We start from the raw sequence: 12,462 nt of genomic DNA on the forward strand, positions 1-12,462 counted from the left end.
CTGCCTGCTATATTATTATTATTATTATTATTATTATTATTATTATTATTATTATTATTATTATTATTATTATTATTATTATTATTATCATTATTATTATTATTATATAAATGCATAGTTGGCATTTTCATTTAGAACTTTAACTTGTAAGTGTACTTTTACTTCAGTAGCTTTTGTATTATTTTATAATAATAACAACAACAATAATAATTATTATGATTAATATATAATAAATAATAATTATAATAATAATTATAATAATAATTATTATTCTATAATATATATTATATAATAATAATAATATTAATATTATTATTATTATTATATTATTATATTATTATAAACGCATCATTGGCATTTTCATTTAGGGCAACTTGTGAGTGTACTTTTACTTCAGTAGTTTTTATATTATTTTATAATAATAATAATAACAATAATAATAATAAAAATAATAGTTATTATTATTATATAAATTATAACACTAATAATAAATATAATAATAATTATTATTATTATATAATATATATATATAAATTATGCAATAATAATAATTAATAATAATAACAATTATTATTATTATTATTATTAATGATGGTGGTGATGATTATTATTGTTATTATTACTATTATTATTATTATGTTCTCCCCGTGCATGCGTGGGTTTTCTCCAGGTACTCCGGTTTCCTCCCACATTCCAAAAACATGCTAGGTTAATTAGCCACTCCAAATTGTCCATAGGTATGAATGTGAGTGTGAATGGTTGTTTGTCTATATGTGCCCTGTGATTGGCTGGCCACCAGTCCAGGGTGGACCCCGCCTCTCGCCCCAAGACAGCTGGGATAAGCAGTAGAAAAGGAATGAATGAATAATAATAATAATAATAATAATAGTAAAGAGGAAGAAGAAAGTACTATAGCGAGCCTAATATTTGCATTGCAGCTAATGGGGAATATATAAATACCTTTTTGTACTGCACGACAACACGGCGCCAACGCAGCCGCATCCTGTCGCCACTGCAACATCCAAGCAGCTTGCGAGGCCTGGCTGTGCACCTGTGAAGCCGCCTTCAGCCATTAAGACAGAAGGAGTACCCATTGGACAAATCCCTGTATTGACCCCCTGTGGGCCGAGCATCTGCTGTTTATACTTTGGCCACAGACCTGAGTATCTATGTCAAAGACCAGAATAGTCCGCCTGAGAAGGTCAGCCTCCGCGTTACGTCAACAAATCCTCCAGGATTGTTGGGGCGGACACCATTTTTCACAAAAACGCCGAGCTATTTTAATTCCGACCCCCCCCTGAGGTACCTTCAATCAACAATGATGTGTTTGGTGATTACCGGTGCTATTTGGAGCCAAGCCCCACCCATGGAGGATCCGGGGGTCTGAACAAGACACCCTCTGATTATAAGACTCTTTTCCAGAGCCAGCTTCTAAAAATAATAACGACAGATGGATGTAACGTAGAATGCAGTAATACTTCGCCTCATTTCGGTTCAAATGAGGTGTGATAAAATGCATATGTTGTACTCATATTGCACAAAATGTTATTTATCAAAGATATAAATGACAATATTGCAAGTATTTACGCTCGTGTTTAAAGGGGTCGCTTCACACTGCAGCAAAAGTTCTATTTTTATAGCAATTTATTGTTATTGTTATCCTTATTATTCATAAGGAATAACTTTGATGAATAAATCTACCTGTCTCCAATTGTTTTTTTAATGCTCTTTTGGGAATTAATGACACTTGGCTGACGGGGGCGGGGCCAACAGATGGCCGCGCCCAAACACACCAAACACAGAAAGCGTGAAGGAGCAAAACGACGAGGGATGACATGGGCATGGGCATGCCCATATTTGCTTAACCCCACAAATCGTAGATCAGCTAACGAGAACCCGCACAATAAGCTTTCTAGATCTTCCAGAATCTGCACCTATTCCAGCTGGATTTCCGGCCACGGAGCACCACTGTGTACGCCCACTCTACCCTCTCTGATTGGTCCCACTGAGCTCGTACAGGGGGCATGCCCATATTTGCTTAACCCCACAAAATCCTTTTTTTTTTAATGTCATGTTTACATTTCCGATTTCGGGATTCCTTCGGGATGACATTTTAAAGGGGAACTATTATACTCACTTCCGTTCCGGACCCGCACAAAAATCTTTCTAGATCTTCCAGAATCTGCACCTATTCCAGCTGGATTTCCGGCCACGGAGCACCTCTGTGTACGCCCACTCTGCCCTCTCTGATTGGTCCCACTCAGCTTGTACAGGGGGCATGCCCATATTTGCTTAACCCCACAAAATCCTTTTTTTTTAATGTCATGTTTACATTTCCGATTTCGGGATTCCTTCGGGATGACATTCTAAAGGGGAATTATTATACTCACTTCCGTTTTTTTTGTATTGAGTTGTGGACTCCCGTAGATCAGCTAACTAGAACCCGCACTTCCAGATCTTCCAGAATCTGCACCTATTCCAGTTGGATTTCCGGCCACAGAGCACCTCTGTGTACGCCAGATCTTCCAGAATCTGCACCTATTCCAGCTGGATTTCCGCCCATATTTGCTTAACCCCACAAAATCCTTTTTTTTTGTAATGTCATGTTTACATTTCCGATTTCGGGATTCCTTCGGGATGACATTTTAAAGGGGAACTATTATACTCACTTCCGTTCCTGACCCGCACAAAAATCTTTCTAGATCTTCCAGAATCTGCACCTATTCCAGCTGGATTTCCGGCCACGGAGCACCCCTTTGCACGCCCACTCTGCCCTCTCTGATTGGTCCCACTCAGCTTGTGCAGGGGGCATGCCCATATTTGCTTAACCCCACAAAATCCTTTTTTTTTAATGTCATGTTTACATTTCCGATTTCGAGATTCCTTCGGGATGACATTCTAAAGGGGAATTATTATACTCACTTCCGTTTTTTTTGTATTGAGTTGTGGACTCCCGTAGATCAGCTAACTAGAACCCGCACTTCCAGATCTTCCAGAATCTGCACCTATTCCAGCTGGATTTCCGGCCACGGAGCACCTCTGTGTACGCCCACTCTGCCCTCTCTGATTGGTCCCACTCAGCTTGTACAGGGGGCATGCCCATATTTGCTTAACCCCACAAAATCCTTTTTTTTTAATGTCATGTTTACATTTCCAATTTCGGGATTCGTTCGGGATTCTGTGAGTGTTACCTAGGTATGAAAATAATGCTCACACGCCGTCATTCATGCAAAACGATACCGGCTTCTGAAACCCGCAAAGCCTGCAGGGCAACCTCACAGTAGAGCTACTCTTTCCCCACAGCTGGAGCAAGTCATGAGGAGGCGTTTTTGTCGGAATTACTGGGAAATCGTTTTCTACATGATTATTATATTTTAACTTAACCAGGTAATGTACTTGTTCGTGAATATTACAAATATAATATATATATATATATATATATATATATATATATATATATATATATATATATATATATATATATATATATATATATATATATTATGTATTATACAAATATAATGTAGTATTACAATGAAAATATGAAAATGACATATGAACAGCTCCTGCTGGGTCCCTTATGGTTCTAAAGGGGGGAGGGGGGGGGGTGCTTCGTGGGTGCTAGAATTCCCGACGACTCTCCTGTTTCCAATGTCCTGGAATGTCCCCGCTAACCCGGAAGACGGTGAACGGTAATTAAAGTCGCTGTGTCTTTAAAAAAAAAACTCCAAAGTCCAACTAAAGTGTGCAGAGTTCCAAAATGGAGCCGAGGGAGGCTGTGAAAGCTTTGGCTCGCAACAAAGTGGTCCTGCTGGTCGGCGGAGCTGCCGTCGTCGTGGCGGCTTTGGGGCTCGGATATAAATACTATAAATACTCACGGAAGCCGGAGAATCGAACGCGCGTGGGCGTCGTGTCGCAGCTCTTCGTTCATCCGCTCAAGTCCGGCAAGGGGGTGTCGGTGCCGCTCGCCGAGTGCCTCAAATTGGGCCTCAAGTGCGGGCAGATGCGGGACCGGTGAGTGTGTGCGGCCTGATATTTGGAGGATGTTGGATGCTGACCTGGCAACCCCGGAAATACAAACCTTGGGGTACAAGAACATGAGTCAGATCAGTATTGAAGTTTTCCGCTAAAATACAAGTACAGAGTATACATGACGTCCAGGGGCGTCACTAGGTTCTGAGGACAGGGGGGGGCTTAGCCCCTTGGAAATGCACAGGAAATGAATGAAAGTAGTAGACCTTTCAAAAAAATCCAAAAACAAATAACGAACAAGAACAGGGATATAACTTTCCCACATTTGGACAAATTTAGTGATCAATTATATAATTAGATACATTGTATAATAATTATTATTATATTATTAATTAGCCTATTATTATTACTATCATCATTATTCTTCTTCTGATTATTACTACTACTACTAGTAGTAGTAGTAGTAGTAGTAGTAGTAGGCTAGTATTAGCCTGCTTATTGGCTTGCTTATTAGCCTGCTTTTGCCCTATTATATAAAATTTGTCAGAGATTTCTTTTTGTAAAAAAAAACCCAAACATAAATAAATAAATAATTACATGAAAATCATAATAATAATTAAAAAAATAAAATAGGCCTAATGACACCACTGATAATAATTGGCTTGCTTATTAGCCTGCTTTTGCCCTATTATATGAAATTTGTTAGAGTTTTTTTTGTGAAAAAACAAAAAACAAACACAAATAAATAAATAATTAAATAAAAATAATAATAAATGAAAAGTAAAATAAAATAGGCCTCATGACACCACTGATAATAATTAGCTTGCTTATTAGCCTGCTTTTGCCCTATTATATGAAATTTGTCAGATGTTTTTTTTGTAAAAAAAAACCCCAAACATAAATAAATAACTAAATAAAAATCGTAATAATAAATACATAAATAAAATAGGCCTAATGATATAATAATTGGCTTGCTTATTAGCCTGCTTTTGCTCTATTATATGAAATTTGTCAGAGATTTTTTTTATAAAAAAAAAAAACAAACATAAATAATGAAATAAAGTAATAATAAATAAAAAATAAAATAAAATAGGCCTAATGACACCACTGATAATAATTGGCTTGCTTATTAGCCTGCTTTTGCCCTATTATATGAAATTTGTCAGATATTTTTTTGTAAAAAAAACCATCAATAAATAAATAAAAATAACAATAAATTAAAAAATTAATAAAATAAAATAGGCCTAATGACACCACTGATAATAATCGGCTTGCTTATTAGCCTGCTTTTGCCCTATTATATGAAATATGTCAGAGATTTATTTTGTAAAAAAACATAAATAAATAAATAATTAAATAAAAATAACAATGAATAAAAATATAAATAAAATAAAATAGGCCTAATGACACCACTGATAATAATTGGTTTGCTTATTAGCCTGCTTTTGCCCTATTATATAAAATTTGTGAGATGTTTTTGTAAAACAAATCAAATAATCTTTTTAAATAATATTTTAAAAATCATATTTAAAACCATAAAAATCAAATATCATATTTTAGGAGGACTGAAGGCCCCTAAAATAGGCCTAATGACTCCACTGATGACATCAAAATACTGTCATGTTGAGTTCCTTGAGGAACATAACCTCCACTAAGTACAGCAGGTACAGTTCTTCATGTTGGTCTTTCAGGTGAAGTTTCAGGGGAAAGTTCAAATGCACCTGACAGGTGAACTGAAGGGCAAAATTCACAACAGGTGACATTTTAAAGGGGAACTATTATACTCACTTCCGTTCCTTTTGTATTTAGTTGTGGAATCCCGTAGATCAGCTAACTAGAACCCGCACAGAAAGCTTTCTAGATCTTCCAGAATCTGCACCCATTCCAGCTGGATTTCCTTGGATTTTCGCCCACGGAGCGCCGTCGGGATTATTGCATATGAAAAATATGTATCTATAAAGGGGGTATATTACGTCCCAAATGGGCCCCAAAGGTCCTAGTGGGATAGCTTTTCCCGACTCCAAACAGGAGAACCGTAGGACAACTGGAAAAGGGCATCTTGAAAGCTCAGTGGTGGAGTTTCACCCCCCCCCCCAAATTGGTCTGCCCCGTTGCAGACACTGGCTGGTGGTGACGGAGGACGGTCACATGGTGACGGCCCGCCAGCAACCCCGTCTGGTTCTGGTGTCCCTGACCTGCGAGGGAGACCAGGTCTGCCTGAACGGCCCCAACATGGCGGAGCTGCGTTTCCCCGTCAAGCAGCCCGACAAGCCCATTGTGGACTGCAGGTCTGGGACTTCTGTCTCCTGTCAGATGACAAACTCATCCTGTCACTTTCTTGAAATGCCTTTCTTGTTTTTTTTGTGCTGCAGAGTGTTCATGGGTTCCATTCAGGGGCGGGACTGCGGTGACGAAGCGTCTGGTTGGTTGGTTGGTTATCTGGCGGCAGGGAAGACCTTCCGCTTGGTGCACTTTGAAGCCGATATGAGGGCCAGGAGGGCGGCGGAGATAGAACCTCTCTTCCCTCAACATGAGGTGAGAAGACTCCCATACATTTTCTCGACTGATGATGGGGGGGTGGGGGGGGGGGTGACATCAACGATCCATGTCACACCCATAACCACCAAAACCACCAGACGTTCCTGGTTTGCTAGCTTCAATTCTTCACTTCCTTTTTGGGTCTCTTCTTCCCGTCCCCCCAGGAGGTGGCGTACTCAGATAGCGGGCCGGTGATGCTGCTGTCCGAGTCCTCCATCAAGGACCTGAGCCAAAAGTTGGACAAGGACGTGACCGTGGAGCGTTTCCGTCCAAACATCGTCATCGGCGACTGTGAGGCGTTCGCTGAAGTACGTAGGTCTACTTCACGCTGACTAATCCCTGAGAGGCGGAGGGACTAATTATAATAATAATATAAATATAACTCATTATATTCAACAAGCCTTTTTCTTGTAGGATTCATGGGAAGAGATCCAGATTGGCAGCGTCCGACTGCGCCGTGCCATGTCATGCGGGAGGTAATGCAGTTTCAACCAGAGCCACAATCACTTAGCCAAAAGCATCAGGGTAGTAATCAGTTCTCCTCCTGGAGTTAGTAGTCACTCCTCCTCCTGGAGTTAGTAGTCACTCCTCCTCCTGGAGTTAGTAGTCGCTTCTCCTTCTGGAGTTAGTAGTAGCTTCTCCTCCTGGAGTTAGCAGTCACTCCTCCTCCTGGAGTTAGTAGTCGCTTCTCCTCCTGGAGTTAGTAGTCGCTCCTCCTCCTGGAGTTAGTAGTCACTCCTCCTCCTGGAGTTAATAGTCGCTCCTCCTCCTGGAGTTAGTAGTTGCTCCTCCTCCTGGAGTTAGTAGTCGCTTTTCCTCCTGGAGTTAGTAGTCGCTTCTCCTCCTGGAGTTAGTTGTCACGTCTCCTCCTGGAGTTAGTAGTCGCTCCTCCTCCTGGAGTTAGTAGTTGCTTCTTCTCCTGGAGTTAGTAGTCGCTCCTCCTCCTGGAGTTAGTAGTCGCTTCTTCTCCTGGAGTTAGTAGTCACTTCGTCTCCTGTAGTTAGTAGTCACTTCTCCTCCTGGAGTTAGAAGTCGCCCCTCCTCCTGGAGTTAGTAGTCACTTCTCCTCCCGGAGTTAGAAGTCACTTCTCCTCCTGGAGTTAGTAATCACTCCTAGTCCTGGAGTTAGTGGTCACTTCTTCTCCTGGAGTTAGTGGTCACTCCTCCTCCTGGAGCTAGAGGTCACTTCTCCTGGAGTTAGTAGTCACTTCTCCTCCTGGAGTTAGCAGCTACTCCTCCTCCTGGAGTTAGCTGTCACTTCTCCTCCAGGAGTTAGTAGTCACTCCTCCTCCTGGAGTTAATAGTCGCTCCTCCTCCTGGAGTTAGTAGTCGCTCCTCCTCCTGGAGTTAGTAGTCGCTTTTCCTCCTGGAGTTAGTCGTCGCTTCTCCTCCTGGAGTTAGTTGTCACGTCTCCTCCTGGAGTTAGTAGTCGCTCCTCCTCCTGGAGTTAGTAGTTGCTTCCTCTCCTGGAGTTAGTAGTCGCTCCTCCTCCTGGAGTTAGTAGTCGCTTCTTCTCCTGGAGTTAGTAGTCACTTCGTCTCCTGTAGTTAGTAGTCACTTCTCCTCCTGGAGTTAGAAGTCGCTCCTCCTCCCGGAGTTAGTAGTCACTTCTCCTCCCGGAGTTAGAAGTCACTTCTCCTCCTGGAGTTAGTAATCACTCCTAGTCCTGGAGTTAGTGGTCACTTCTTCTCCTGGAGTTAGTGGTCACTCCTCCTCCTGGAGCTAGAGGTCACTTCTCCTCCTGGAGTTAGCAGCTACTCCTCCTCCTGGAGTTAGCTGTCACTTCTCCTCCTGGAGTTAGCAGTCACTTCTCCTCCTGGAGTTAGTAGTCACGCCTCCTCCTGGAGTTGCTGGTGCGGTCACACGAGCGCAATTGTTGTCTTTTAGACTGGTTGCAAAGAAAAGCAACAACCAACCCGGAGTAATCACTCCTCCTCCTGGAGTTAGTAGTCACTTCTCCTCCTGGAGTTAGTAGTCACTCATCCTCCTGGAGTTAGTGGTCACTCCTCCTCCTGGAGCTTGTGGCCACTTCTTCTCCTGGAGTTAGTAGTTGCTTCTCCTCCTGGAGTTAGTGGTCACTCCTCCTCCTGGAGCTAGTGGTCACTTCTTCTCCTGGAGTTAGTAGTCACTCTCCTCCTGGAGCTAGTGGTCACTTCTCCTCCTGGAGTTAGCAGTCACTCCTCCCCCTGGAGTTAGTAGTCACTTCTCCTTCTGGAGTTAGAAGTCACTCCTCCCCCTGGAGTTAGCAGTCACTCCTCCCCCTGGAGTTAGCAGTCACTCCTCCTCCTGGAGTTGCCGGTGCGGTCACATGAGAGCAATTGTTGTTTTTTCATCAGAAGTGATGGCAGAGTGGTTGCAAAGAAAAGCAACAACCAACCCGGAAAATCTTGTCTCTCCTGTCAGGTGTGTTTTGACTACAGTCGATCCAGAAACCGGAATCATCACCAGGAAAGAACCGTTGGAAACGCTGAAAAGGTCAAAACAAGTTTATTCAATGTCCCGTTTGGAGTGGTTTTAGTCTGTGAGGGCTTCTTCTCTCAAAGTGAGGGAGAACAGGCGCTCAGGCAGGGGTGTTCAAAGCGTGGCCCCCGGGCCATTTGCAGCCCAGGGCTGTTTTTCTATGGGCCCATTCTGGGCACATTCTAAAAATATCATTTAACAAGAAAAAAAGACAGCAAATGTGGAAAAATTACTGTAATCTTACAATAATAAAGCAAAAGCCAGATATGTTTTTATTTTAGAAGAATAACATAATATTATGAGGAAAAACAACATAGTTTTAGTACTATAAAGTTAAAATATTAATATATATAAGCCAAAAATGAATTGAAAAATTAGGTTACAGATAAAGTGATAATACAAGAAGTCATAATATTATGGGAATAATTTCATAATTATTAGGGGGGAAAATGATGTACAGAAAAAATAATAAATAATATAAAAAAAATAAAAAAGATCAAAATATTAAGACAAAACCATCATGTCTTAACAAGAAAACAGAGAAATTGGTTAAAAAAAGTTTCATACTAATAGTAGGGATGTTCAGGATGTGACCCCTGCTCTACTGTTACAACATCATCAAAAGTCACTTTAGCGCAATGGGGGACATTTAAAAGAAGTAAATAGTCGCAAGTACAATTCCATCACGTTGAGCAAAGCCTTCTACACTCGCTTGTCTACGTCCTGCAGCTACCGGCTGTGCAAACCCGACGAGAAGCACATCTACAAGTCGGCACCGCTGTTTGGACAGCTGCTCTGCGTGGAGAAGACGGGCGTCATGCAGGTCGGCGACGAGGTGTACAAGATCAGCCACTGAAGGGGGGAGGAAGCAAGGAGGCACTGAAATAGGAGAGGAGGATGGAATTGAGGTGGTGTTGGTTGCATCTTTAAGCAATATCAATGTCAGCATTCTTCTCAAATGTCATTATTTCATTACTGAACAGAGGAACATAAACTTGGAAAATCTAGCATATCTGCTCAATCATTTGTTGTATTTCTAGGTTGTAAACCAGGGGTGCTCATTAAGTCGATCGCGATCTACCGGTCGATCGCGGAGGTGGTACTGGTCGATCGCTGGTCGATCGCGGCGTGACATTAAAAAAATATCATCCCAGCATCAATGCCGTCACTTGATTGATATACAGGGCAGCCATTCAGATGACAACTGAATGTTGCCCTTCGGGCGACCAATCAAATCAAACAACGTCTCTAAGTGCAGCAGAACTTACGATGTCAGCCTATCATCCATTCCCGTTACTTGATTGACATACAGGACAACCAGTCAGATGACAACTGAATTTTGACCTTTAGGTCACCGCTCATGCGTAAACAACGATGCAAAGTGCTAAGCTAGTCGGCGAATTGCGAGATTTTAAGCCCTCGCTAAAGTTTATGGTCACTAAAATGAGTGAAGGAGCTGGACCAAGTAAAAAGGCAAAAACTGGACCAAGTAAAAAGGCAAAAAACATATCACTTCCATACGGATATGGAATATTGTACGGATATTATGATACGGATATTATCCATGACTGATAAACATTTGGAAGTGTGCTTGAGGCTGGCTATCAGCAGCTACTGTCCGGACTATGCATCCCTGGCTGGTTCAATTCAGTGCAAGTCATCAAAGTAAACTCAGGTAATTACAAAAAATGTTAATTGTTAATTATGTGTGTTTTGCAATATTGGCTCATTTGGTTATGTAAGGTACATCAACATACATTGTACGTACAAATAATCCTCAATACATTTGAAAATAAATAGATGTTTTGCATTTTTGTAGTGGGTAGATCATTTTGACTCGGTCATTTTAAAAGTAGCTCGCATGCTGAAAAAGTGTGAGCACCCCTGATCTAGCATATCTGCTCAATCATTTGTTGTATTTCCAGGTTGTAAACCATCCATGGACAAATAAGTCACTATTGACCTGTAGAGGACAGTGTGTTCATAGAAGATCGGTGGGTGTTTCTTGTTTCTCACACTTCTTAAGTAATTAGTTATATTTACTAGTTACTTCTGAGTTACTCCACTACAAAAGCAACTAATTAACAGAACAATTAAAACAACTAATTAATTAAATCAACGAGGTTAAAGTTGTGTCTGTACTGACATTTGGCAAACCCGCCCACCCAAGTTCTCTGATTGGCTGAAGACGCAATTTTACTAAAACCCGAGCCAATCCTCATCATTGCTTATGTGCTTTTTAAACACCCGCCCACTCAAGTTCTCTGATTGGCTGAAGACGCAATTTTACTAAAACCCGAGGACAATCCTCATCATTACTTATGTGCTCTAAACACCCGCCCACTCAAGTTCTCTGATTGGCTGAAGACGCAATTTTACTAAAACCAGAGCCAATCCTCATCATTACTTATGTGCTCTAAACACCCGCCCACTCAAGTTCTCTGATTGGCTGAAGACGCAATTTTACTAAAACCCCAGCCAATCCTCATCATTGCTTTATGTGCTCCAAACACCCGCCCACTCAAGTTCTCTGATTGGCTGAAGACGCAATTTTACTAAACTTTAGCCAATCCTCATTGCATATGTGCTCTAAACACCCGCCCACTCAAGTTCTCTGATTGGCTGAAGATGCAATCTTACTAAAACCTGAGCCAATCATCATTGCTTATGTAGTTATCTCAACTCCTCCCTTGTTACTCCGGCAACACTCTCACTGGTGCTGGTGTTAATAAGTCGGTGATATTTTTTTTAGGCGGCTTCAGTAACGTGCAGTAAAGGTGTGTCGAAAATGGTAACGGCGTTATGCTGACAGTAAAAGTAATTAGTTTGATTACCCGTTACTGAAAAAAGTACCCGGAGGGGTGGGCGTGAGGAAAAATGCGTTTTGTTGTTGTTGTTGCTGAGAGTTGGCTGTTTTGGCTCACGGAGCGAGGAGTGTGAGTTAATGTTCTGTAAAATAATAAAGTTCGCCCCCGAGTTCGACACCCCGCCTCAGGCTCCAGTTTTTCGGGGTTTTACAGCGTTAGTAACGCCGTTATTCCCATCACTGATCAATATATGTAAAAAAAAGTTCATGTTCTGTGTGGGTCCAATGAGGCCAAATACGTTTTGAATTCGCGGGAGCATGAACTGTACGTACAACTTGAAACACCGTATAACCTGAGGACCACCTGGTGTCATCGGGGATGTTCAAGGCCCATTTGGCTTCTCAATGCAGAAGATCGACCGGAAGTGCAGGTAGGAACGTATATTTTGTAATGTAGCTTTGTCTTTTTTTGTTGATTTTTTGTTGAAATTGGACTCCCAAGATATTTGGCCTCTACGTGAGCATTGACGGGTTTCATTGTCCTCATCACTTCCTCACTCAGCTAAGTTGTGCTGTGCTGCTACTTTTCTCAAGCTGTTGAGAAATGTCTGATGTTAAAGGGAAAAAAGGCCACCGAGCCTCAATCAAGTTAGCCAGACAAGCTAGTATACATCATAAATACTGTA

General features: G+C 41.5%; 1 protein-coding gene across 1 annotated transcript; it reads left to right on the forward strand.

Annotated features, from left to right (window-relative positions):
• The first annotated feature begins 3,699 nt into the window (after positions 1–3,699).
• On the forward strand, positions 3,700–11,967 carry marc1 (mitochondrial amidoxime reducing component 1). Its single transcript, XM_058077557.1, has 7 exons — positions 3,700–4,014; positions 6,090–6,260; positions 6,345–6,507; positions 6,675–6,818; positions 6,925–6,986; positions 8,914–8,985; positions 9,700–11,967. Exons 1-7 carry the CDS (start codon positions 3,761–3,763, stop codon positions 9,824–9,826), a joined length of 993 nt encoding a protein of 330 aa, XP_057933540.1. The 5' UTR covers positions 3,700–3,760; the 3' UTR covers positions 9,827–11,967.
• The last annotated feature ends 495 nt before the right edge of the window (positions 11,968–12,462 follow it).

The sequence above is a fragment of the Doryrhamphus excisus genome, chromosome 7, assembly GCF_030265055.1.
Source record: "Doryrhamphus excisus isolate RoL2022-K1 chromosome 7, RoL_Dexc_1.0, whole genome shotgun sequence".
NCBI classification, from domain to species: domain Eukaryota; kingdom Metazoa; phylum Chordata; class Actinopteri; order Syngnathiformes; family Syngnathidae; genus Doryrhamphus; species Doryrhamphus excisus.